This window comes from Callorhinchus milii, unplaced genomic scaffold (assembly GCF_018977255.1).
Source record: "Callorhinchus milii isolate IMCB2004 unplaced genomic scaffold, IMCB_Cmil_1.0 Scaffold10, whole genome shotgun sequence".
Lineage (NCBI taxonomy): Eukaryota > Metazoa > Chordata > Chondrichthyes > Chimaeriformes > Callorhinchidae > Callorhinchus > Callorhinchus milii.
This window is the reverse complement of record NW_024704751.1, coordinates 1,470,544-1,497,565: the sequence shown is the minus strand read 5'-3', so window position 1 is coordinate 1,497,565 and position 27,022 is coordinate 1,470,544. Positions and strand designations below refer to the sequence as shown.

At 43.2% G+C, this 27,022-nt stretch overlaps 1 protein-coding gene across 1 annotated transcript in view; it reads left to right on the top strand.

The window, feature by feature from the left end:
* Positions 1-2,861: 2,861 nt before the first annotated feature.
* rps6kb1a (ribosomal protein S6 kinase b, polypeptide 1a) overlaps positions 2,862-27,022 on the top strand; it is a 34,604-nt gene continuing 10,443 nt past the window's right edge. The window contains exons 1-9 of the mRNA XM_042338636.1: positions 2,862-3,021; positions 15,927-15,970; positions 16,862-16,982; positions 18,976-19,044; positions 21,033-21,180; positions 22,108-22,165; positions 24,401-24,501; positions 25,875-25,965; positions 26,500-26,590. Coding sequence (XP_042194570.1) covers positions 2,944-3,021; positions 15,927-15,970; positions 16,862-16,982; positions 18,976-19,044; positions 21,033-21,180; positions 22,108-22,165; positions 24,401-24,501; positions 25,875-25,965; positions 26,500-26,590 — 801 coding nt within the window. The 5' untranslated portion in view covers positions 2,862-2,943. The remainder of the gene's footprint in view (positions 3,022-15,926; positions 15,971-16,861; positions 16,983-18,975; positions 19,045-21,032; positions 21,181-22,107; positions 22,166-24,400; positions 24,502-25,874; positions 25,966-26,499; positions 26,591-27,022) is intronic.

Genomic DNA, 27,022 nt, shown 5'->3' with positions numbered 1-27,022 from the left:
TCACTCTCTCTATCTCTATGTGTGTGTCACTCTCTATCTCTCTCTGAGTGTATGTGTGTGTCACTCTCTCTATCTCTCTGATTGTGTGTGTGTCAATCTCTCTATCCCTCTCTGGCTGTGTGTGTGTCACTCTCTCTGTCCCTCTCTGGCTGTGTGTGTCACTCTCTGTCCCTCTCTGGCTGTGTGTGTGTGTCACTCTCTCTGGCTGTGGTGGTGTGTGTGTGTGTCACTCTCTCTGTCCCTCTCTGGCTGTGGTGGTGGTGTGTGTGTGTGTCACTCTCTCTGTCCCTCTCTGGCTGTGGTGGTGTGTGTGTGTGTCACTCTCTCTGTCCCTCTCTGGCTGTGGTGGTGTGTGTGTGTGTGTCACTCTCTCTGTCCCTCTCTGGCTGTGGTGGTGTGTGTGTGTGTGTCACTCTCTCTGTCCCTCTCTGGGGGTGTGTCACTCTCTCTGTCCCTCTCTAGCTGTGGTGGGTGTGTGTGTGTCACTCTCTCTGTCCCTCTTTGGCTGTGGTGGTGTGTGTGTGTGTGTGTCACTCTCTCTGTCCCTCTCTGGCTGTGGTGGTGGTGGTGGTGGTGTGTGTGTGTCTGTCACTCTCTCTGTCCCTCTCTGGCCGTGGTGGTGTGTGTGTGTCACTCTCTCTGTCCCTCTCTGGCTGTGGTGGTGGTGGTGTGTGTGTGTCTGTCACTCTCTCTGTCCCTCTCTGGCCGTGGTGGTGTGTGTGTGTGTCACTCTCTCTGTCCCTCTCTGGCTGTGGTGGTGTGTGTGTGTGTGTCACTCTCTCTGTCCCTCTCTGGCTGTGTGTGTGTGTGTCACTCTCTCTGTCCCTCTCTGGGGGTGTGTGTGTGTCACTCTCTCTGTCCCTCTCTGGCTGTGGTGGGTGTGTGTGTGTCACTCTCTCTGTCCCTCTCTGGCTGTGGTGGTGTGTGTGTGTGTGTCACTCTCTCTGTCCCTCTCTGGCTGTGGTGGTGGTGGTGGTGGTGTGTGTGTGTCTGTCACTCTCTCTGTCCCTCTCTGGCCGTGGTGGTGTGTGTGTGTCACTCTCTCTGTCCCTCTCTGGCTGTGGTGGTGGTGGTGAGTGTGTGTCACTCTCTCTGTCCCTCTCTGGCTGTGGTGGTGGTGGTGTGTGTGTCACTCTCTCTGTCCCTCTCTGGCTGTGGTGGTGGTGGTGTGTGTGTGTGACTCTCTCTGTCCCTCTCTGGCTGTGGTGGTGTGTGTGTGTGTGTCACTCTCTCTGTCCCTCTCTGGCTGTGGTGGTGGTGGTGGTGTGTGTGTGTCACTCTCTCTGTCCCTCTCTGGCTGTGGTGGTGGTGTGTGTGTGTGTCACTCTCTCTGTCCCTCTCTGGGTGTGTGTGTGTGTGTGACTCTCTGTCCCTCTCTGGGTGTGTGTGTGTGTGTGTGTGTGTCACTCTCTCTGTCCCTCTCTGGCTGTGGTGGTGGTGGTGTGTGTGTCACTCTCTCTGTCCCTCTCTGGCTGTGGTGGTGGTGGTGTGTGTGTGTGTCACTCTCTGTCCCTCTCTGGCTGTGGTGTGTGTGTCACTCTCTCTGTCCCTCTCTGGCTGTGGTGGTGGTGGTGGTGTGTGTGTGTGTGTGTCACTCTCTCTGTCCCTCTCTGGCTGTGGTGGTGGTGGTGTGTGTGTGTGTCACTCTCTCTGTCCCTCTCTGGCTGTGGTGGTGTGTGTGTGTGTCACTCTCTCTGTCCCTCTCTGGCTGTGGTGGTGGTGGTGTGTGTGTCACTCTCTCTGTCCCTCTCTGGGTGTGTGTGTGTGTGTGTGTCACTCTCTCTGTCCCTCTCTGGCTGTGGTGGTGTGTGTGTGTGTGTCACTCTCTCTGTCCCTCTCTGGCTGTGGTGGTGTGTGTGTGTGTGTCACTCTCTCTGTCCCTCTCTGGCTGTGGTGGTGTTGTGTGTGTGTCACTCTCTCTGTCCCTCTCTGGGTGTGTGTGTGTGTGTGTGTCACTCTCTCTGTCCCTCTCTGGCTGTGGTGGTGTGTGTGTGTGTGTCACTCTCTCTGTCCCTCTCTGGCTGTGGTGGTGGTGTGTGTGTGTGTCACTCTCTCTGTCCCTCTCTGGGTGTGGTGGTGCTGTGTGTGTGTGTGTCACTCTCTCTGTCCCTCTCTGGCTGTGGTGGTGGTGGTGTGTGTGTCACTCTCTCTGTCCCTCTCTGGGTGTGTGTGTGTGTGTGTGTCACTCTCTCTGTCCCTCTCTGGCTGTGGTGGTGTGTGTGTGTGTGTCACTCTCTCTGTCCCTCTCTGGCTGTGGTGGTGTGTGTGTGTGTGTCACTCTCTCTGTCCCTCTCTGGCTGTGGTGGTGTTGTGTGTGTGTCACTCTCTCTGTCCCTCTCTGGCTGTGGTGGTGTGTGTGTGTGTGTCACTCTCTCTGTCCCTCTCTGGCTGTGGTGGTGGTGGTGTGTGTGTCACTCTCTCTGTCCCTCTCTGGGTGTGTGTGTGTGTGTGTGTCACTCTCTCTGTCCCTCTCTGGCTGTGGTGGTGTGTGTGTGTGTGTCACTCTCTCTGTCCCTCTCTGGCTGTGGTGGTGTGTGTGTGTGTGTCACTCTCTCTGTCCCTCTCTGGCTGTGGTGGTGTTGTGTGTGTGTCACTCTCTCTGTCCCTCTCTGGCTGTGGTGGTGTGTGTGTGTGTGTCACTCTCTCTGTCCCTCTCTGGCTGTGGTGGTGTGTGTGTGTCACTCTCTCTGTCCCTCTCTGGCTGTGGTGGTGTGTGTGTGTGTGTCACTCTCTCTGTCCCTCTCTGGCTGTGGTGGTGGTGGTGTGTGTGAGTGTGTGTCCATTTCCCCCCATCGGCCGCCAGGTGGCGTGCGTTGTGCCCGGCGCGCATGCGCACCGAGCTGCCCGCCGGAGAGCCGGCGAGCGAGCCGTACGCATGCGCGGGCGGCAGTGATGGTGGCTCGGGGAAGCCCATGAGGAGCGGCGCGAGCGAGACCTACAGCCATGGCCGGGGTGTTCGACATCGACCTGGACCCCGAGTACCAGCAGGAGGAGGCCGTCTCTGACGAGGAGCTGGAGGGGGTAAGGCAGCCCGGGGGCGGGGGGGGAGGAGAGAGAGAGAGAGGGGCCGGGGACCCGGAGCTGCCGGCGGCCGAGAGAGAGGCCTGTGGAGCAAGGCCTCGGGGAGGCCACACACCGGAGCCTCCCGCCTCCCGCCTCGCCTCACCGGCCCCGCTCCCCCCCCGGGCCGAGAGCGCTCGGTTACCGGCAGCCACGGCAGCAGCTTCCGATACCACCGCCCGGTGGGGTGTGTGGGGGGAGAGTCGGGCGGGTGGAGCCCGGGACGGCCGCCGTGTCTGCGTGGCACGTTCTGCTCGTTCGTTCGTTCGTTCGGCGGCGGCGGCGGCTGTTACCGAAATTACTTCACGGGGGGCGGGAGGGGGGGGGGAGGGGGAGGGGAGGCGGGACCGGGGGGTGGAGGGGAGAGGTGCGGGAGGAGGGGGAGGGGGGCAGCGGCCGACTGTAAAACCAGCGGGAAGCGGGGGGTGAAGGAGCTTTTTATCGTCAGTGAGTGAGTGAGTGAGAGCTGAGGAGGAGCAGCCGCTGTGTGTGTGTGTGTGTGTGTGTGGGAGGGGGGATTGAGCAAGTTTGCTTCCCCTCTCTCCTCTCCCCCTTCTTCCTCTTTCCCCCCTCTCCCCCTTCTTCTTCCTCTCCTCTCCCCCTTCTTCCTCTTTCCCCCCTCTCCCCCTTCTTCTTCCTCTCCTCTCCCCCTTCTTCCTCCTCTCCTCTCCCCCTTCTTCTTCCTCTCCTCTCCTCTCCCCCTTCTTCTTCCTCTCCTCTCCTCTCCCCCTTCTTCTTCCTCTCCTCTCCTCTCCCCCTTCCTCCTCTCCTCCCTTCATCCCCTCTCCTCTCACTCCTTTCCCCCCCCGCGCCACCTTAAATTTATTCACGAAACTGCTGCGTTAAATGAGTTTTTTTTTCACTCTGGTGTTTGATTGTGTGGGGGGGGGAGGTGATGTGTGTGTGTGGGGTGATGTGTGTGTGTGGTGTGTGGGGTGGTGTGTGTGTGTGTGGGGGGGGGATGGTGTGTGGGGGGGATGGTGTGTGTGTGGGGTGGTGTGTGTGTGGGGTGGTGTGTGTGTGTGTGTGGGGGGGGTGGTGTGTGGGGTGGTGTGTGGGTGGTGTGTGTGTGTGGGGTGGTGTGTGTGTGTGGGGTGGTGTGTGTGTGTGGGAGGTGGTGTGTGTGTGGGGGGGGTGTGGTGGTGGGTGTGGGGGTGTGTGTGTGTGTGTGGGGGGTGGTGTGTGGGGTGATGTGTGTGTGTGGGGGGGGGGTGTGGGGGTGTGTGTGTGGGGGTTGTGTGTGTGTGTGTGGGGGGGGGGGGGGGTGGTGGTGTGTGTGGGGGGGTGGTGGTGTGTGTCCACGAGTGCGTTGGGGAGGAGACAGGGAATCCTCTGTGTGGGGTTGAGCAAGTTTCCCTCTTCCCCCCCCACCTTAAATTATTCAGTAAACTGCTGTATAAGCCCTGCTCCCTGATTGCTACGCGCTGTCTTGTTCCCTTGCGGTTCTTCCCTTTGCAGCATTTGTTAAAGTTGGCGCCGGCTCATTTTTGCTGCAGTTCAGGAAAAAAAAGTCCTTGCCTCACCAGCCCCACCAACGCATACACAGACACATACAGAGACAGATACACACAAATACACTCCATATCCCTGCATCCCACCAGCGCGGCCTCGAGTCCTGGAGAGTAATCCACTAAACACGGTGCCAGTTGACCTCTCAGATTGCTCTGCCATTAGCTTCTTGGCTAGGGCAAATTTTCAAAGCTGTCCTGTTGAGTTGTCAACAAGGTTGTCAAAAAAAAATTGTAGCTTGCAGACAGCCCTACAAAAATATGATCAGTCCAGGGAGGGAGGAGAAGATTGGCGTCCATTCACTTGGCTGCCCTGTCCATCTTCCGGTGTCTTGTCTGGTCAGAGGAAGACAGCATTGAAAACGTGATAAGGCGCTGTAATCAAATGCAAAGATTATTATTATATTATCCAGGAGTGGAAAGACTAAAGGTGGTAATCTTACAAACAAAACGGCCCACTCATCTGCTCTTGATGGCGGGTGTCTAATACATGCAATGGTCTTAAGGTCATTTATGTCATGCACAGTATGGCCATCAGCGATAAGTATTTAGAATTGGGGCTTTGCGGTGGTACTCCAGTTGCTGTCTGACCTCTTTCTGAAATTGCTTTTGACTCGCCAAAATCCAAAATGTCATCTGTCATGGGAATATCAAGAGCAAAGCAATAGTTAGTTTATGCAGGTGAATTTATAAATAGTGTACCTGGTAGCAGAAATTTTAACCATAAGGTGACACTTTCACCTTTTAGTTAATAATCATCTAAATGCAAGAATTGTTATCTTCACATGCAATTAAAGTATTACTTTGATATTAAAGTTATTTGCAAGCAGTAGTTGTTTGAAGTTACATGATCTTTAAACCTCATTAATTAAGTGATCTCTGTTGAATTTTAGTGTTAAAATGCCCCCAGTGATTAGTGATGAGTTCTATTGATGAGCCTGATCTGCGACAGACGAATAAAGATTATGCTATTAATTTAACCAACAATTCCTCTGACAGATTCCACGCCCTTTTTTATTACCAGGTGTGGATTATTTAAAAATTAAAAATAAAATGGAAATCTGTGTTTGAATTAACACCTTTACCTGTGTTTATATTAACAGCATTATGTACTTAATATTTAATATGGTAATGCTAGAACCAATTGAGATTAAAATATTGAAACTTTCTTGTGATCCCACAGTGATCATTAGGTGTTTTTGCATTTTAAACTTTTTATTTGTATTTCATTCTCGAGTAATAGCCTTAAAATTTCTATTAAAAATTAAGCGCTCTGAGACCCTACCTGTATGAAGGGAGCTACAGTATCTAAATGTAAGTTGTTGTTGCTTAAATGTTATTGCTATAATTTTATTTCATATCTTCCCTCTTACCACAAAGGCAAATCCAGGTCACTGACTTGAGAGTCGCATTAGGGAAAGTTATTAATTTAAAATCTGTTTTTTTGATGCATGTTATGTTGGGATTACACTTAATGTGACCCTCAGAACAGTTGTCCATCCTTTTCCCTGTTCTTGGCTTTAAGATGCTCTGAGATTATCCCATATCAATCAGTCATCACTGAAGTTATGCATTTACTTTTTAAGAAATATTAGCTGCACGACAAAAATACATTTCTACAAATCCCCATTTCTACATTTTAAGCCAATGGTTATTGTTTCAATTCACATGCGCTAAATCAAAAAGCCTACTTGCATTGACTTCTGCATTGTTTGTGCTGTTTGGAAATTGTCAGAGACTTAGATTTATTGGGCTGCTTTAGAATCTTTCATCTTACAAAGTCTTTCAGGTGAAACAGTTCAGTTGATTCCAATTGCAGTGTTTCCTAATGTGCGAAAAGTTCAATATAGTATAGCTTAAAAGTTGACCACCAATTGTGCTTATTCAGTCATTCAAATATGTCTAATAGCAAACAGAACCTCCACAGAATAGCAAATGAGGTCTGCAATAATATTTGAAGCTGAAAATTGGTGGAATATGCAGGGTCCACTAATGTTGGGACAGTTTTGTAGCTGAAATATTATACCAAATTACAGTGAATTATGACTATTGGGATTTAGATAAATGAGATCCACTTTAATTTATTGGATTTGCATTTTTAAAAGGGTTCCAGGTGTTTTTAAAGTATTCTGATGATATGACTTGCTCTCCAATAAAAAAAATATTGCGTCTCTCTATTAATGCCTCTTGTACTCAACGGGTGCTCCGGTGGTACAGCACAAATATGTTGCATTGTTGAGTAATGGGACACACTTTTTTGCCTGTTGTCCTCTATGTGATGAGTTTCCCAATCTGAGGTGTACTGCAGAGAGAGAAGAACTGATCAAATGTTAGTAATTACTCAAGGGGGGAGAAAGCATGGATCACAAGGAGATCCAGCCTGGTCTTGTAACGTATATCATCGGCAGACATGGGGTAAACTTCCACATGTATGCAGGTGATACACAAATTTACTTTTCCAGCTGCGACTCCAGGTCTGCCGACGTTTTGTCTGACAGACATCAGGACTTGGGTGAGCATAAACTTCTTGCAGCCAAATATCGACAAGACGGAAGCCAAACTCCTTGGTTTGTAAGTAAGAGACATGACTTGGTTTTAGATATTGATTTGTGCCGACTACTCAAAACGGAAAACTTTAGGTCTTTAATGGGAAGCAGTTACCCTGTGATTACCTTTGTTGGTGAAGTTTCAGTGTTCTCTGAGATAGATGTCAAAATGTTCAATTCAAAGTATACTCACCCCAGAATAAAGTGGAAATTATTCTCTTCTATTTGTGCCAGCTAATCATTTTGTGAATTTTTAAAATGTAACTGTTCAGAGGGATATTTGTGGAGCAGCATTTTGGCATTGGAATGAGATGAACCCTCTCCCCTTTGCTTTGCTCTTGTGAGGTCTATTCTGAAATACAGTTGAGACTTCAAACATCATACTGATTGTGGAAAATAGTTTCAAAGTTCATGATACGCTCCAATATAAAGTTATTCACTCAGATAGAAGTTTGTTCCTCTGAGATATTTTCAGCTTAAAACTGGTTAGGAAAGTGGTACTTGAGTTGTCTGTAGTGTCCATGTAAGTAAGGATATTGTACAATATCCTTGGACTAATATTCATGTGTGTTTTCTTTTGTTTCCCTCTTTCACATTGGGCAATATATTAAAAAATGCATGAAATTATAGGTCTCAGTGTTGCAATCAACTCAGTGTTAATTTTCCCTCTGTGTGCGATAGCATCTGGATGTAAATTGCTCCACTTTTTAATGGTGGTTAACTTGNTTTTTTAAGGTTGGTTCCCTGATATTTTCAACAATGAATCACAGTATTGTCCCTCTGTGTATAAGGCACAATCAATCCTCTTCCCAAGAGCTGTGGGTTCTAACCATTCATTTCAGACATTTATTTGAAGTAACCATTTGAAAGGGAGAGAAAGCCCTGAATGTTTAGATATGGTCTAGGGTTGTTCAACTTTGTGAAATAGACAAATGAGAATGTGGCTGAAGTGCCCGAAGCGGTGGTGAAGTAGATAGTAGAGATGCATTTAACGGCAAGCTAGTTATACACGGGGGAATAGGGAGGGAGTAAGGAGTGGGTGGAGACTCATTTGGAGCACAAACACTGGCATGGACTGATTGGGGCCAGTGGCGGAGCGGGAGGGGGCAGCAGGCTCATACCCCTCCCTCCAGTCAATTTGAGGTTGTCCAAAACTGACCCACTTATCTATAACTTTTCGCGATGGGGTTTTCCTCTGCCTACATCCAGCCGACTGACTGACTGACTGGCAGCCCATTTCGCCAATCACAGCCTCTCATCCCATCCCCTGACCCTGCCTGACAGAGGTGCTGCCGTCATAAGTGTACACATGGCAAAAAAAAAAGTTTCAAAATAAGGCAACATGCCAATTATGGGTTTGATGATGTGGATTTTCCAGGTCCTTACATGGAAATGTAAATTGGCCAAAATATAAGTATAATTAGGAAATAAATAACGGTTTAGAGATCTTATTTATCAGGCAAGTATTATTATTATTCAGTTACAGAAGTAAAATTATTTTTTAGTTAGTGGCAATTTTTCCCCTACAGTTTTTCCTCTGGTTTGATCCTTTAACCTTCTAACCTGAAGGCAGTGACTCATACTCATTGAGGTACTGTTCCACAGGCAACAGCTGGCTTGTGGCAACGTGCCCAAGTGCTCTTTCTTAATGTGTCACGCCTGAACAAAAATATTAGACTGGTAGTCATCACAGCTGGGCCAGATGCCCACATGCACACTTATAGTAGGGATCATCAGAAGGCATTTGAGAGCAGCCACCTGGGTTTGTTTTTTCTGCTCCCTATTTTAGAGTGGGGCAGGTTAACTCACCTAATATTGCTGGATCATCTAACACAGTCCTGACCTGGGACCTCCCTCATTTGTATGCGTCAGTGTTAAAGTGATGTTTCACTGTCAAGTCATTGCATTTGCCCATTTAATTGTTGAAACGTAGGAGAATGGGAGGAAGCTATTCAGCCTACTGATTCGGTTCCACCAGTTTATTAGAACTGGGCAAATCTTTTAATAATAATACTTGTATTTGATACAGCGTCTTATCACGTCTTCGAGATGTCTCAAAGCTCTTCACAGGATACACTGTTAAGTGTAGTGACTGTGTTTTGTGGGTGAAACGTTGCAGCCAATTGGGCACAGCGACATTCCACAAACAGTGGTGGATTGATTGACCAATTTATCATTATTAGTTTTTCTGAATACTATTTATTACTTAATCTCAAAGCCCTACCCTTTCACCATCTATCATGATAGCTCTAATACCCAAGTATCTGTATCTTTTAAATGTGCTTTTGGAGGATTAAACCAGCAATAGTGACCAGTTTTTTGTCTAAATGAGTAACAACAGAAACAAATGACATTTATATAGCACCTTTCACGTCAGGAGGAAATCCCAAGTCCCTGAAACAAAATCATGTTCCTGGAATAACATTTCTGGAACTCTTAACGTATATTTTTTAGCAACAGTCTTCGTCTCTTTTGTACCATGCACTCACTTTGACCATAAATTTTAAATGTAACTAGGTACTTAAAATGGTACAGTATTAAGTGACCCATTACTGGAGCTGTATTTGCAGATGGCAAGGGAGGGCCAGTTCAGTTTGGATTCCAAAGCTCTACACAACTGAATAACCTGCCAACACTTGCTGTTTATGCATTGTGGCTACTCGATGAGATAATAGAGCACAGACTGTTGCAAATATAATTTCTCGCATTACTGTTGTTTCCCTCATATCAGAAATCCCTTGTTTTGGTTTTGCAGAAGTTTACTTCAGATAGCTTTGAATGTTGGATGCTGTACGGTCTTGGGAATGTAAAGGGACTTAAACAATGCAGATAGATGAACACTACAGAATGGATACACTCTATAAGGTGGATTTAGATACGTTGAGTAGAGTTTTGGAATGATGCATTTAACTTGCGTTTAACGTGCATTGGGTCAGTAATAATCCTTGCATTCAGTGTAGCGCCTTACACGTCAGGAGGAAGTCCCCAAGTGCTTCACAATTATACTATACCTTATGCATCCTTAATTTTGTAGGGCTTATCACACACAGTCATGTAACTGGTAGATAGTGATTCCATAGCAACAAATGCCCTACTGTCACCACAAAGGCATTAACCTCTTGAGGCACTCAAGTGGGAACAGATGTTTGGGTGGAGGAAAAATTGATCAGGAGTGGCACAATCGGACCTAGTGTTTGAATACAAAATTGATGCATAACAACCTTACAAACCATGGGTTTGTGGTTTAATGGCATGGTTTGAAATAAAATGATTCTTCGCTTAGCTGGTTCTGAAATGGGTTGCTGAATTTAATAGGAATGAATAATGGTGAGCTGTTCCCACATTCTCTTACAATCACTCTTACTCTTAGACGGTACCCAAAGGCAAGGCCCACCTGAGACTGGCAACGCTTACGTGCACTTTTGTTAGGCGTTTAGTGATAAATTGTGGATCTTACTCTCAATTAATGTTTGAAATATTGGCGCAGAATAGCACAGCTAACTAGGATATGGATGCATGGAATATGAGCAAAATGATTGCAGCTTTGTTGAACACTTTCCATATTAGGATGCTAAAGAGGGTTTATGTAACATGGTTTCAAAAACCTCTTCAGCATCTTATTAGTAAAGTGTTATATTATGCATCGTTTCAGAACTGCAGCCCATTTCAGTATTGGAGTCCTGAAGCTTAGTCTTTAGAGCACTCGCCTTGCAAGTGAGAGGACCCAGGTTCAATTCCTGGACAGGGCAAGTTTCCTTACTCCACAGGCCTCTGTTTACCTAGCAGCAAGTAGTAACCCGGTTGTTAGTCAACCGCGAACCAATCACCACCATTCTTGCCCATCCCTCAGAGAATCGAGTACAAAACCTTTGTTCTCACCTTCAAAGCCCTCCACAGTCTTGCTGCCCCCTACCTCTCTGACCTCCTAAGCCCATATCAGCCTGTCCACTCCCTCCGCTCAGGGGACACCACCCTGCTTCGGGTCCCACGCAGTTCCCGCCCCAACATTTGTGGTCGGGCATTCAGCATCTCTGCCCCACACTCTGGAACTCCATCCTGCAATCCCTCTGCTTCACCCCTTCTCTTGCCTCCTTCAAGTCCCGTCTAAAGTCCTTCCTTTTCGACTGTGCCCAGGCCTCCTAATGCTTCATTGAACTGCCTACGAGGGAATAAGTAAGAAATGTCTAGCATTTTATTGTCCAATCACCCCCCCGTGCCTCATGTTCAAGTGAAAATCCTCCATTCTTGTTAAAGAGGCTGACTTTTGACTCATAGTCCATCATTTTTGAGCATTAATATTCATCAATACTGCAGTGCAACTACTTGGATAGCTCTTTCAGGAAACCTGCATGGATACAGTGGGCCCTATATGATCTCTGAAGAGAATTTTAAGCATGACAGACCCTGAAAGATTATTCGCGTAGAGAAGCTTTCAAACTGTGCGTGTTTTGTCTTGGGGGTTTTGTATATGAATTTCACTAAAGGCTAAAACCACTATAAACTCATATTTTGAGAACTGCAGTAGAGTATAGGGTTGTTGCATGATGCAAGAGGGAAAGGGGGTTAGCAGGGAAAGTGACTGGATAGATATTGAGAAAAGAGGAGTATTAATCCATTAGATAAAATTGCTCATTAACCTTACCTCGCCTTTTTGTGAGACCTTGCAGAACGCAAATCAGCTGCTACATTTCACTCCAAAATATACAAGTTAATACATTTAACAGTAAATCCTGTGAAGCGCTTTGAGATGGCCTCCCAAGGTGAAAGGCACCATATCAAATGCAAAGATGGTTATGGAGTTATAATTAGGTTGGAAGAGTGCAACTACTTGGATAGCTCTTTCAGGAAACTTGCATGGATACAGTGGGCTGAATGGCCTCCTTTTGTTTTGTAAATTCTATGCAATGTTTATAATTTTATTGTTTGTAACAAACATATATTGTTAACTTTTGTGTAATCAACATAGAATCATGAGATTTTAAAGCTTAGCAAAACTATTATGAAAGAGAGGGGTCAACAGCCGAGTGGCTGAATGTGCTTTTGCAAATTTTGTATATTCATCGTACACCGACCGGGTTGGTGAAGGTCAGAATAAAGAAAATGATTTTGAAAGTACTGTGTTAGAGACATTAGCAGGAATAATAGGCAACATTAGTAGAGATAACTGAGAGGGTGGATGAAGGTAGTGCAGTTGATGTAGTTTATATGGATTTTCAAAAGGTGTTTGATAAAGTGCTGCATAAGAGACTTGTAAACAAAATAGAAGCTCACGGTATTAAAGGGACAGTGGCAGCGGACACAGAACTCGCTGGGAGACAAAGCAGAGAGCGGTGGTGAACGGTTATTTTTCTGACTGGAGGGAAGTTTGCAGTGGAGTCCCCCAGAGGTCGGTATTGGAACCGCTGCTATTTTTGATCTATATAAATGACCTGGACTTGGGTATAGGAAGTACAGTTTCCAAGTTTGCAGATGATACTGAGCTAAGAAAAGTAGTAAACAGTGAGGAGGATAGTAGCAGACTGCAAGAGGACATAGACAGACTGGTAAAATGGGCCGACACGTGGCAGATGAAGTTTAATGTGGAGAAATGCAAAGTGATGCATTTTGTGAGGAAGAATGAGGAGAGGCAATATAAGCTGATGGTACAATTTTAAAGGGGGTGAAGGAACAGAGAGACCTGGGGGTCATATAAGTAAAGCTTTGAAGATGGCAGGACAGGTAGATAAAGCTGTTAAAAAAGCGTACGGTATACGAGGCTTTATAAATAGGGGCATAGAATACAAAAGTCAGGAAGTTATGATGAACCTTTATATAAAACACTGGTTAGGCCTCAGCGAGAGACTGTTTCAGTTCTGGACTCCATACTTTAGGAGGAATGTCGAGGCCTTGGAGAGGGTGCAAAGGAGATTTACTAGGATGGTACCAGGAATGAGGGACTTCAGTTATCAGGAGAGGTTGGAGAAGCGAGGATTATTTTCCTTGGATTAGAGAAGGCTAAGAAGAGACTTCACAGAAGTTTTTAAAATTATGAGGGGATTTGATAGGGTGATCAAGGAGAAACTATATCCACTGGCGGGTGGGTCAGTAACCCGAGGACACTGATTTTAAAATAGTTGTTAAAAAAACAGAGGGAAGGAGAATTTTTTTCACACAGCAAGTTGTTTGGATCTGGAATGCATTGCCTGAAAGGGTAGTGGAAGCCAATCTGATAACAATTTTTAAGAGAGAAGTAAATAATTATTTGGGGATGACAAGTTTGCAGGGTTATGGGGAGAGAGCGGGGGAGTGGGATTGATTTGGATAGTTCTTTTCATAGAGCTGGCACAAACAGGATGGGGTGAATGGCCTCCTCCTGTGCTGTATAATTCAATGATTAGTATATAATGGCAGGTTGCCACTAAGGATGCCTTAATTTGATTTGCTTTGTTTGTTAAAGGAGTATGCATTAATTTAGCTCTCAGGTCAAAAGGTGGTGGGTTGAAGCCTTGTGTTAGAACTTTGGCCGAGGCTGACAGTGGTGGTCAGGGGTGACGTTCTTTGAATAAAACGTAAAAACTGAAGTCCTGTCTGTCCAGATGAACATCAAAGGTCTCGTGGCACTATTCGAAAAGAGAAGTTTCTCCCGGTGACCTAGCAAATAGTCCCCCAGATGTAGAGCTGGCTGTGCCACATTACTGTGCCCAAATTGGCTGCCCTGTTCACCTATAAACACACAGTCACTACACTTTACAGTAAAATCGGTGACGCACTTTGAGATGATTTGACCACATGACAAGGCATTATATCAAACGCAAGGATGTTTATTATAATAAATGTCAACAAACCTTAAATTTACTTTGCACACAAGAATAATTTTATGCTAAAATACTATACTGCTTAACAGTACAGCGTCCCTCAGTTCATATGAAATTCATATTTTAGTAAAGGTATATGAAAAGAATATAGAATTGTACATACTGTCGGACATCTCGTACCATTGCTCATTTATAAGGAGGCTTACTCTTGAGTGCTGTAAAAACAATCAAAGCTATTACATAATTTGTTTTAAAATAATAATAATCCTTGCATTTGATATAGCGTCTCATCATGTCTTTGAGATGTATCAAAGCACTTTGCAGAATATACTGTAAAGTGTATTGACTGTATATTTTGTGGGAGAAACAATGCATTCTCAGACTTGGGTGGGTGAGGGGGAATCCAATGAACCAGTGGAGCTTGACTCTGGCTGCAGGCTTCATTACTAGTTGCTCTGTATCTGCCTCCCCCACCCAGCCCACCCTATCATCGGCCTTCAGCCTTTCTGCCCCCACCCTATGGAGCTCCATCCCATATTCCCTTCGCCTTGCTACCTCCCTTGCCTTCTTCAAGGCGCATCTCAAAACTCTCCTCTTTGACCGAGCCTTCAGCCTCCTTCCATGCCCTCCACCCTCCCCGATCCTGAGCTCGGTCCAAGTCCCTGACTGTCCATCGCCTTAAAGGGAGTGCTATACAAATTTCATTTTGTATTCTATTCTCTACAACCTCATTTATTCTGCAGGAAAATCTAGAATTGATCAGGAATTCACTGCAACCAAGATAAAAGATCTAGGAGGAAAAGGTAGTTAGAATATAGATAGAGTAATAATAATAATCCTTTCATTTGATATAGCCCCTCGTCACTTCTTCTCGATGTCTCAAAGAACTTCACAGAATAGACTGTAAAGTGAATTGACCGTATATTTGTGGGCGAAACGCGGCAGCCAATTGCACACAGCAGCGTCCCACAAGCAGTCGTGGATTGAAAATGACCAATTTATTATTGTTTTTTGGAGGGATTATTATTAGGCGTGTGGAGTAAGTAAACGTACTAATTAATTAAGAGTAATTAGAGTACTGAACGGGAAGGTAGTTTGTTTACAAGTTATTCCAAGAATGCCAGTTCCACTTGCCGTATCCCCAGAACCTCCAATCGCAGCAGTGCTGTGAAACTGGCAGCACTACTGGGATTGGTGGAAAGAGTCAAGACAGTCTGTGATCATTCATCTTCTGTGGCCATATTTAGAGTGTTATTCTCCAATGCTTGGGAGCTTCACTCATAGTTTTACCCAGATGCTGTGCACTGGAGGAGATGAGAAGAAAATCTAAAACTTGTCTTCAAAAATAATGCTTTAGAAAGGGAACAAAACGAGTACAGAATAAGGTTTAAAACAACTAATTGTGGTTCAGAAAAAGATTCCCGGGCGATCCTGCAAGTTTTTTGGGAAAGGCAACGACAGCTTGCATTTGTATAGCACCCTTTATGCCGGACAGTGTCTCGGAGACGGTGAAAACCAATACCAAGAAAAGGAAAACACCAAACGATTTTCCCCCACAAAACGGTGGAAGTTGGTTACGTTTGATTTTGTATTTGACAATAACTTTTTGGAATTCTTGAAATGGAACATTCTCTCTGAAGTCATTTTGAAGTCACTTATTTAGTAAATTGTATAAATCAACCTCATGCTCACAAAAACGTTTTGTTCGGAAGTACTGTTTCTCTTGGGCTTTCAGGCTATCTGCCCCCAATCTCTGGAATGATATCAGAATGCCTCCAACTCTTCATCTTCCTCGTCTGTTTCAAGACCTTTGACTTCGATCTTGCTTTCGTTCATCTTCTCCTCCCCACCACCCTCAGCTCGCACCCTCGGCTCGCACCCTTGCCTCGCACCCTCGGCCTGGGTGCCAATCCAGCACTGTCAAGAACTTTGGGAGATCCTCTCAATGTGAAATGTATGATATAAATTTAGACTGTATTCTATTGTAATTGTGCCAATGAATTGTCATTGTTTTTCAGGTACAGTACAGTGACTGCATGGAGCATGGCGTTCCATTTGAACTGTAAGCATGAGTTTTGTTTCTTATTTGGCATTTTAGAGTTTTTCATAATTTTCCTCCATTCTCATTTCCACTCGAAACCAACCAAAGCAGCAAAAAGATGGTTGAGCATCTCTGCCTTTTGCTTCTCCTGAAACAGATGCTGTGAAGGTCAACATCAGTGTGAGTGGAACTGACTGCTGCAAGCTGTGGTTGAAGCAAAAGGCATCAATGTATTTAAGAGGAAATTTGATGCATACAGGAGCAAGAGAGGAATGGGGGCGCGGTGAGGGCTGATGTGGAGTAAAGATTCCGGCATAGACTAGTTGGGCCAAATGGCCTGTTTCTGTGCTGTATCATTCTGTGTATCAGGATTTGGATGTTTTTTTGCATGTTTTCCAGATGTTGACGCCATTTGTGAATCTAGATGACTGTTTGTGGGGCTCAAATTGCCTGACCTGTTTCACCCACAAAAATATACAGTCAATTCACTTTACAGTATATTCTGTGAAGCGCTTTAACACGGTGTGATAACAAATGCAAGGGTTGTATTGAGAGGAGCCAGACAATTTTTTTTAAAAATTGAGTTCTCGTAGAGCTACAAAGTTAGCATTAAAACTTCATTCAGAATTGTCCAACGCAGATTAGAGGCAAGAGCTGAAATAGGTGAAGAATATTGTATCTGCCCTACATATAATCCTGACAATGAATGATACAGCATAGAAACAGACTATTTGGCCCAACCAGTCTATGCCGGAGTCATTACTGTACACCTGCCCCCATCCCCTATTCCTTTCTCACTCTTGCTCCTGTATGTAAGTAGAGTCCATGCTTTTTTCCCTCTGGATTTTGTTTCTAATTTTTATTCTTTCAACTTTGTTGCTCTGATGGACATTTTCTTGTGTTTTTGTTTAGGGATATGGAACACTGTGAGAAATTTGAAATCTCTGAAAATAATGTGAATAGAGGGCCAGAAAAGATCCGACCTGAATGCTTCGAGCTCCTGCGTGTTCTGGGCAAAGGTGGTTATGGAAAGGTAATTGTCATTTTTATCATTTTTGTACAGTTATTGTGGAATCCTGTACCTTAGTGCTTAGAACACTTGCCTCCCAAGTGAGAGGACCTGGGTTCGATTTCCAGGCAGGGTGAAATGTTGGTCAAGTTTCCTTACTCCACTGTTTACCTAGCAGTAAGCAGGAACCTGGTTGTTAGTCGATTGGCGGTTCAATTCACTTTACAGTATATTTTGTGAAGCGCATTGAGACGTCTCGAAGACGTGACATCAAATGCAAGGATTTAAATCCAAAGAATATTTATTACAAGAAGATAAACCGAGATCTAATGTGCTGTTGGCTAACATTATCAAACATTGCACTCTATTTGCTGTTCAATGGTTGCCTCGAACAGCAAGAACAGCTGCAATGAGAAAATGGCATTTGGTCCTTTTGTTTCACTGCTTCCGTAGACCGTGCAAAGTTTATAGTGTTGTGTACTTTTCAAACTTATTTTGGATCATGGGATTGTCTGCATCTAATGAACAATTATCTACTAAAATGAGATTTTTTTTCTCAAGCCACAAAAATATTTCAGTAGAAAAGTCTCAAGATAATGATCTGACCTTGAGGTATGCGTTCAGCCATGACCAATTTCATTCCACAGAAAACATTCCCATGGCCCAAGACTGGAGGCCACAGTGTGTGATCAAGTATTTGTTTATCTATGCTTGTACATATCTGTGTATCTCATTCATAACCAAACATTTTTATAGGAGCTAACCCAAATCAACATGTGCTAAATAGTTGGTCGATGGTCGGATCGCTTTTTCAAGGGTAATAATCCTTTCAAAATTACAAATAATAATTTGGTCACTCAATCCACAACCGTTTGTGGGACACTGCTGTGCGCAATTGGCTGCCATGTGTCGCCCATAATATGCCAGTCAATTCACTTAACAGTATATTTTATGAAGCGCTTTGAGACGTCTCGAAGACATGTTAAAGCATTATATCAAATGCAAGGATTATTATTATTTATGTTTTATAGAACAGTGTGAGAAATTGTGATGTAAGCTATCATAAACTCCAAAATGGTAAATTTAAACTTATTTTAGTTTTGTTTTGCGATTCAATTGGATTTGAATTTGAGCAAAGTCAGCAGATCACAAAGCTAATAATATTGCCACAGAATTCAGTGGTTTCTCTGTCAGAAGAGATTATCCACTTTGAAACCTGTTCTTTGTATGTTGATAAAAATATTTAAAAACTGTTTCACGCCTGGAGGTGAGATACTGGAGGGATGTTCTGTTTACCAAACAAAAGTAGTTTATTATTTTCCTTTAATTCTTTGAAGGAAAATAAAGTTACAAAGCTTTTTGAGCTCCATTACCAATGTGATTGTCACTGTATATAACCTTCACTCAGGAGTACATGAAGCCGAATACGACAGCCTTTCAAACTGGATACTGTGCAGGGAATTTTTGTGTGACAAGTATTTCAGTAGTTCTAAATTCATTTTAAGGTAAATGTTGGACATTGCACTTTGTATATTTATTATCCTATTGTAAGCTTCAGGAGTTGGAGCAGTTGTGCTCATAGGCCAGGGTAACACTCGTGTGCAATGCAGGAGGAGCCCTGCTTTGTCAGGGACGCTGTCCATCACATTAGATATTAAATGGTCACAGTCTTCTCTACCGGTTCAGATGGACGTTAAAGATTTCATGTCACATTTCAAAAAGCAAATGCAGTTTCTGTTGATGAACAACAATTTATTCAAAGAAAAGACTGCATTGGTCTTTGACTTCATGGCTGTTTATGTGCAAATTGGCTAAAAAGTCGCCACACTTTACAGAAATCTTTGTGAAGCGATGTGAGACATTCCGATGTGATAAGACGTTGTATCAAATGCAAAGGTGATGATTTCACACAAGTCATTCGATATCTTTCAAATTTGTTTTAGGATTAGGTTTGCATCTGTGAATGTAACTAGATTTGAAAAATTTAAAAGTTTCTTTCGTTTTCATTCGTTTTCAGGTTTTTCAAGTAAGAAAAGTTGCAGGCGCATATACTGGAAAGGTCTTTGCCATGAAGGTGTTAAAGAAGGTAACTTGTTTAATGTTGGGCCATATTCAAAAGTCACTTTTTTTATTCTTTACCAAATTAATTTGTTTCCCTGTGAAAAAAATACTAGTGAAGACTTTGAATATAAACAACTACTTGTTCTCAATAGACTTCATTGCAACAATTTCATTTTGTAGGAGGAAATTGCTGATCATAGATTTTAATCTTTATATACATGCTCACTGAACTACCCTCGGCTTATCTCTTGATATTGTAAAGGTCGGTCAAAAATAGTAGCGCTAAATATAGTATGAATGACTTCCTACAAGATGATGTTGCCAAGAAATGACATGCAGATAAAACTGCTGTGAGCACATGCTGTTCGCCTTGATTCACATGCAACAGGAGGCGTCCAAAGAAGTTTCCCCCACTCTCAAACCTCCCTCCTTTTCTCTCTGATGTTTAATTCCTTTAAATGAATTAATTTAATTCTACATGTGCTAGTTGTCCTCTGATTTCCTCACCCAAGTAGCCTCACCCTAACTGAGCATTGACAGGTTGTCTGACTGCAGGGTGAGTTGCAGCTGATCCTGATCTTGTTCAGCATGTACACGATTAGCAGCACATACAGAAATGGCTGGACAAAATTTGACACCAGACACCCTGACTTTCCTTTTCTAACCAGAATTGCTGAGGTCCCATGTACGTTGCCCTGCGTGGAGGGTGCTATACACGTGCAAATTGTTGTTGTTGTATTGATTCGACTGAGATTTACTCACTCAGCACAGGGTGCCAAACCTGGGACCTTTACGGTTAATATGATTCAGTTACTGGCTACGCCTTTGGGCGTTGCTCCAAAGAGAATTAGTGGTCAGCATTAGGTACTTGTATCTTTTAGTTGAGTGATGACCAATTTGAATCCCTGTGATGTAGTATCGGTGTGTTTTAAGTCCTATTTTCTCATCTAGAAAAGTGAAAATGCTTTGTGAAAACGGCCCTTTCTTCCATCTGGTGACGAGGGGAGGTGCTGACCTGTGCACAAGTCTCCTGATTGCCAGTTATGGATTTGCATTGGTGATGGTTTAAGTGTAGATGTGCTGATCATGTTCAGCGGAAGGTGTTGAATTTAGATAAATGGAATCTCCCATTTTGTATTTTGCATTATTTTCCATTTGTGTTTCTATCTCCTCTTGTGTTCATCAAATACTAATATTCTGGGGATGGCTGACTTGCTTCTTATATAAAGAACAACCCTGTTATCATATCTATAATATGAGTTCAGATATAATGGGGAAACAATATAGACCCATGGTATGTTGAAAGTGTGGTATAATTCCTGCTTCTACCACCAAGTGTAGGAGCAAAGCGTTTCAAGCAAACAACAGAAATACTTGGAAAGGCAATCACTGCTGACTGTCTGGCTCTCTTGTCGGGTTGTCACGCTTGTTGGCAACATCACCAAACCCCAATGAGCCTGACAAGAAGTGCAGGCGAGTGCTCACAATACATCACATTTTGATGTAACGTGGAACTCATTTTACGGACCGCTTTGTTAGGTCGGAGTCGGACACTGTATTTTTTCTTCCTTGAGAGTACTTGGTTTTATTTTCTACTGTGTTGTGAATTATGTACTTGTCTAAAGGACATTGTGTACTTGTCTGTTCACTGCTGTGAGATGAAACCTTTCTCTATGTACAGAGTGCCAACATCCGGCTCCTGTACTGTTTCCTACACAAGGCTTATTCTGCTAGCTCATAGAAGTGGAATGAGAAGGAAAATTCTGCTCCTGAAAGTGAGATTCTTGATAATTGAATTGCAGCGACAACATACTTCTAACTCGATACAAACTGGATTGAGACCAAACCCAGCAAAGGTGGAGATTTCAGTCTTAGCTTGATTTGAATTCAGGGTCGTGGAGGCAAAAGGGCAATCAATGTTCTCTTGTAAATCATTGATTGGAATAAAACTAACATCAAATCATTTTGCAGCCATTGCCAATAAATATCATTTCCTCTTTTTCCAATTGTCAGGCCATGATTGTTCGTAATGCAAAAGACACAGCCCACACAAAAGCTGAGCGGAGCATCCTGGAGGACGTCAAACATCCCTTCATCGTGGACTTGATGTATGCTTTCCAGACTGGAGGCAAACTCTACCTCATCCTCGAGTATCTCAGTGGTTAGTAGCCAATATTTTTTTTACTGAGACATGAATCCCTCCATTGTCTGTCCAAGCTAGGAGACCGATAGATGATCTGTTTCTAGGACCTTATTTTTCTTTTAGGAAATATCATTATGGGATACAGTACATAGATAGTTTGGGACATATGTGTATACAACCGGTGGGAAGGTGGAAGGCGAACTAGATGCACTTATTTGTCTAGCATTTCTTATGTTCTTTAATGCCACTCCGAGGTTATTTTCTCTTCAGTTTTCTCTCCCTGCAGTAATGTGACTGAGAATAGCCCAGGTGGTGCTTTGGACCTGTCTCTCTTACACTAACTTCACCATTGCATTGGGTTTCAATATATTGTTCACATTGATTACCAAAACGGTTTAAGCACTTTGCTAAAAATGGTAGAACTGACTTCTATCTGGAAAATTAGTTTTGTGTCCAAAAAAAGCTTGAATTTCATACGGGTTTGCAGGAATGTGGACATGTCTACACCTTTCAGTCTCATTGATAGTCTCCTGTGTTGTACATTTCTGTGGTTCGTTGCTCTGTTGTAGATCAGCCAGCTCAACAATAAACCGGAATTAGTAGCCAATGTAGTTCACTAATACCGTGATGTGAATTTACGTACTGACCCAGTGATCTGTTTCTAGGGCTTGAGAAGATGTAGCTTTAAAAAGATTAGTTTCTTAATAGTTATATGAATAGTTATGGAGAATATTGTAGTTTTGGTGGACAGCTTCACAGAGTTGACTTGTGTAGTGTATTGAGCATGTACACAATATCACCCCTTGTAGATGCTGCCTTATTTACTTTTAACCAATCCCAATTGTGCATTGTCTCCTTTGGCTTTTTTTTAAAAAAAGTTACTGTACTTGTGGTAGTTAATGTCCTTCAGTTTCCCTGCTATGCTCACTGACTGTACCGTTGCAGGTGGAGAGCTCTTTATGCAGTTGGAGAGAGAGGGAATCTTCATGGAAGACACTGCTTGGTAAGTTGAAAGTGACACCAGAAAAGGATCTTTATACACATTAAAACAAATGGGCAACACAGCAAATCATTTGGCATTTGAATGATTGCAGCTGAAATGCATTAGGTTACGATTGGGAGTGACCCAAGGGCTGAGTTTTACTTTGTTCCGTTTCAATCTCCTAGAACGTGTACAGTGACAAATCCATAAAACCAAACCATATGCTGGATCTCACCCATGTATGGCTGATCTAAACTGCCAGTTTGGAGTCAAGTAATCTTTTTTATTTTAATTCAATTCATATACTTCAGTTCTTGCAATTTTCTCATTTATATCAAGCCAGTGATTCAGAATTGAATGACTTGTAAATTCCGTAGTGTAAACACAGCTGTTTGAAGATTGGAACTTGAAATCATGAGTCAGCCTTTCAGGAAAACCATCTATAAATATTGTAACATGGGACTGGTGTATTGGGCAAAAAATACTAATCGGACAATGTCTTCCTCAACAAATTCAAATGTAAATTATATTAAACTACTGCACAATGTGTTAAGTGCTTCTTACTCACACTCTACCTGAAGCCAAACAGGGTGTAGTTTTATAGGGAGCCAGTGGTCCTCCCCTAACCTAGCTCATTACTCCACTAACACATGGAATGCCTGGAGCATGCCACTGAGGGAGGGACGATGCTCTGAACACGAATTGGAGTTAGAGGCTGATGGAATGGGGGATGCCCAGGCTCCAGGACTTTTCCTAACAGTAGTGGACTGGCTCTTCTGAGGGTCTGGGTCTGTTAGCGATTCCCTTCCTCTTCTCTCCCCACCTCCCATTTGCATTTTTGTGGATTGGAAATTGAATCTCGGTTTGCCTGAAGAAAAATGAATCATCAGTTTTGATGTGGAATGAATCAGTATTATATTTATCCGTTTAGTCCCATTGTCCTTCCGCACCCCGGTCCCCATATCTGTTTACGCTTAAAAGAAAATCTAATGCCCTTTTAGTTGGATTGAGCTTTTAATTTTCACCTTAATTTTCTCAACAAGCTTTCTGTAATGGCTTGATATACACAGCATCCATTGCATTCCTCATTAATACTCTAGTAATAAAGAACTATTAAACCTGTCAAGCAAAGCTATTACAAAGCCTAGCTGGCTGTCCTAAATGGATTGGATTATTATCTTGAATTTTCGTTTCTAAAAGTTCTACCTCTGACTTAGATGTTAGGCTAACTGGTCTAATCTCTTTGTCCCTTCTGGAGCAGAGATGTTACATTGGCAACCTTCCAGGTTTTTGGCACAACTTTCATATCCAAGGATATTGTAGCCAGCCTGTTTCCTCGACTTCCTCCAACATAGGATGCATTCCCTTTAGCCCTGCTGACTTATCCATTAAGTTCTATCAATTATTAAGTGTCGCATCTTTTTCTAATAGCTTTCCCATCAAATTTCTCCATCTCTTCATGTACTCTCACATTCTCACCATCACAATCTTCTGTTAAAATCTGAGATAGAATGCTTGCTTGGTATTTCTGCCAATTCCTTCATCTTCCATGGTGAGACTTCCCTTTAAGTCTTTTTTTGGTCATTTCGGTATCTGACATGCGGAAACCCTTCACCATATTTAAGAGTGTCAAACCAATCTGCTGAGAGTGTCATGTAGGCGTAGAATATTCCCTATGTCTGGAATTGAGTGTGCACGCTCTTCCCCAGAAGAATTTGTCCTGTTCATCTAAAGTATTAAGCGTAGGTTGGCAAGAGCCAAGGTTCGGAGACCCCAGAGTATTTGAGGTACTGCTGGAGTTTGAGCAGCTAATTGAACTCTTTTGGTTTTTGAGTTTGTAGAATTCTTTGCTATTGTTCTTCATGGTATCTGTAAGTCTCTCTATTGTATTATTGTGCTCACTCCCTACATTTTCTCCACACTGCTTGATGTTTTCTTTTGTTTTTGTCAGATGCCTTTTTAAGTCTATTTCAATTTCTTTAATGATACAGGGAAGCCAAGCTTTTGATACACCCCCATCACTTGTGAGAATATGTCTAGTTTGCACTCTTAATGATTGCTGTTTGAAAGTTTCCCTTGGAAAGGACATTCAGAAGGAATAATGATGGGTGGAGGCTCATGTGAAATGTAATCCCAACTAATATTTTGTGTGTAAAGTCTTAATTAATTCTATAGAATAAGATCCTTACTCTTTGAAATAAGTTTTCTTTTCCCAAAACATTATTAGCTATGTTATTAATGCCTTTTTTAAATTAGTTTTTATTTAGCGGAAATCTCGATGGCTTTGGGGCATTTGCACCAGAAGGGTATTATCTACAGAGACTTGAAGCCAGAAAACATCATGCTTAATCATCAAGGTAAATTAGAATTTGGGCGTCTGTTTGGGAGGTTTTCTGCTGATACAAGTGAGTAAGTCTGTGGTTTAATGATTGAATCATGCCCATGGGTTGTCAGATGGTTTAGGAGGTGGGAGTATCGATGCAGATTGTTCTGTCATTCAATGCATTGAAATTTTTAACATTTGTTCTTACCTGTTAATCAGGTTATTTTGTTTGTGCAGCTTTCAGTTTCCATTTAAATTTTATTAATGAGCAAACTACTCGATTGAGAAAATGATGATTATACTATATCCATTTTGTTCTTGGTTTCCTCTGTACTATATTGTTCCTATTGCATGTTATTTTAGCTGGAACAACTGTATTAATTATCTCAGTTGGCTGCATATGTTAATAGAAATCTAGTGTCCTTTTTGTATATAAAAAAAGAAGTGCAACATTGTTTTAATTCCTTAAATTGCAGAAACATTTTAATTTCTCAAAACGTTACCGTAAGGATCTGGTCTTGGTTCGGTACATGACTATACTTCATAATCAATACGAGAAAGCCGAACTCCCCAATGGCTATCTTGAACGAGCTTGGCAGATGTGTGAGAGTTAATAATGCGTAGCTCGACAAAACCCGCAATGATCTCCTCTTGTCCGTCTCAGCAACCACACAGGTTATCAGGATTTATTGCATCTGTTGCATTTTTAATGCATCAAAACATTGTACCAGTACATCTTTTGAGAATGTAACTGCAACTCTTATTTTTGTGTTCCTGCTGAAATATAGGCATATGCAATCTAACAACTTCACTGCCAGTCAACACCATACGGTCTTCTTTAGCTGTGTCACTTAATTGCCTTTCCATGAATGCACAATACAAAGGCTCTGCTTTTGCTAGGTTTAAGGAATACAAGGCGGGATGCCATTCAATTTGGGGTTCAAATGGCAGTGGCTGAGATCCACAATTAGGAAGAGATTGGCAGTCTGGCTCAGAGAGAAAATCAGGAGGGAGGCTTGGTGTTAAATTTGAGCACCTCAATCAGGGAATTGTGTTGTAGTTATCTTCTTCCTCTCCCCCTCCCAGACATCCAACAACAAAATGACATTTCTATAGTGCCTTTCACGGAGGGAGGATGTTCCAATGCATTGGACAATCAGTATTTCAGATCCAATCTTGGGATCTGGGAGGCTGGATGGCAGGGAGGGAAGGAGGGTGACCGAAGGCACGGTCAAAGTGGAGGGTCTTGAGACGGGTCTTGAAGGAGGCAAGGGAGGGGGCGAGACGGAGGGACTGCGGGATGGAGTTCCAGAGAGTGGGGGCAGAGTGACAGAAGGCCTGCCCGCCAATGGTCCATTATTGTGCATCCATTGATTGCTGATTACAATCTATTGCTTTTTGTTTCAGGGCACGTTAAACTAACAGATTTTGGATTGTGTAAAGAATCCATTCATGATGGGGCAGTGACGCACACTTTCTGTGGCACAATAGAATACATGTGAGTTTTTTTTTAAAACAAAGTAATATGCATTGGCTGGAGACATAGAGAAGTTTTATTATGACTGGGGCCTTTCCCATTTTTTGTTTGTGCATTAGTTACAAACAGATACAATTTGAAGTTAAGATTATTCAGTAATTTGCTTGATTTTAATTTTGACCCCTGGTGGGAGTCTCCCCTTGTCTCATGCCTTCCCACCAAGGCAATGAGTGGGAGTGCTGCTCCCAGTGTCCCTCTTTACCTAGCTCCCTGTGTGTATGTGTGTGTGTGCTTACATGTGTTTGGGGATGGGGGGTGGAGAGAGAGAAAATAGTCTAGGGAAACACTTACCAACCTTAAGGTGCAGTGCCTAATAGCTGAGCAGTGTCGTTACTGACTTTAGCTACTGGGCTTCCTGAAAATAGCGAATTTTAAGTTATTTTAATAACGCTTGTACAGTATCAAAGTTATTTAATGTGGGATAGAAGTGTCCAGTGTAATTTATGGCAATGAATACTATTAAGATGTTCGCTCTCCCTTTCGCTTCTCTCACAGGGCACCTGAAATTTTGATGAGGAGTGGACATAACCGTGCCGTGGACTGGTGGAGTTTGGGAGCCTTAATGTACGACATGCTGACTGGAGCAGTAGGTGGACAGTTAATAATTGCATGCTTGCAACCTTTTCGTGTCCTCTACTGTATCGTGAAAGGGCATCTACATTAATGGAACCAAATTAGGAACTACTGTTGCCCGCACAAGATTCCATGATGGATCAGAAGGCGTCACATTTTCATAATACGGCCTCTTTTAACCTCCCTGAAATATTTCCCATGGAATATTTTTAATTTTAAAAAATAATGTACAGTATTGCCGTTCTATTAACATTTCACTAGCATACCTTCCAAACAAGAGTAATGGGAGAACTCCCACTCTCGTTTCCCACTCTTGTTTTGGAATTGTTTTATCCAGAACAAAAAATATCACAACTACTCAATGTTCTGAAGTCAGCAGTCTTCGACCTTCATTGACCACTTAATTCAAAAACGCCAAGTTTGCTTATTCCATGTTTTCTTGTTG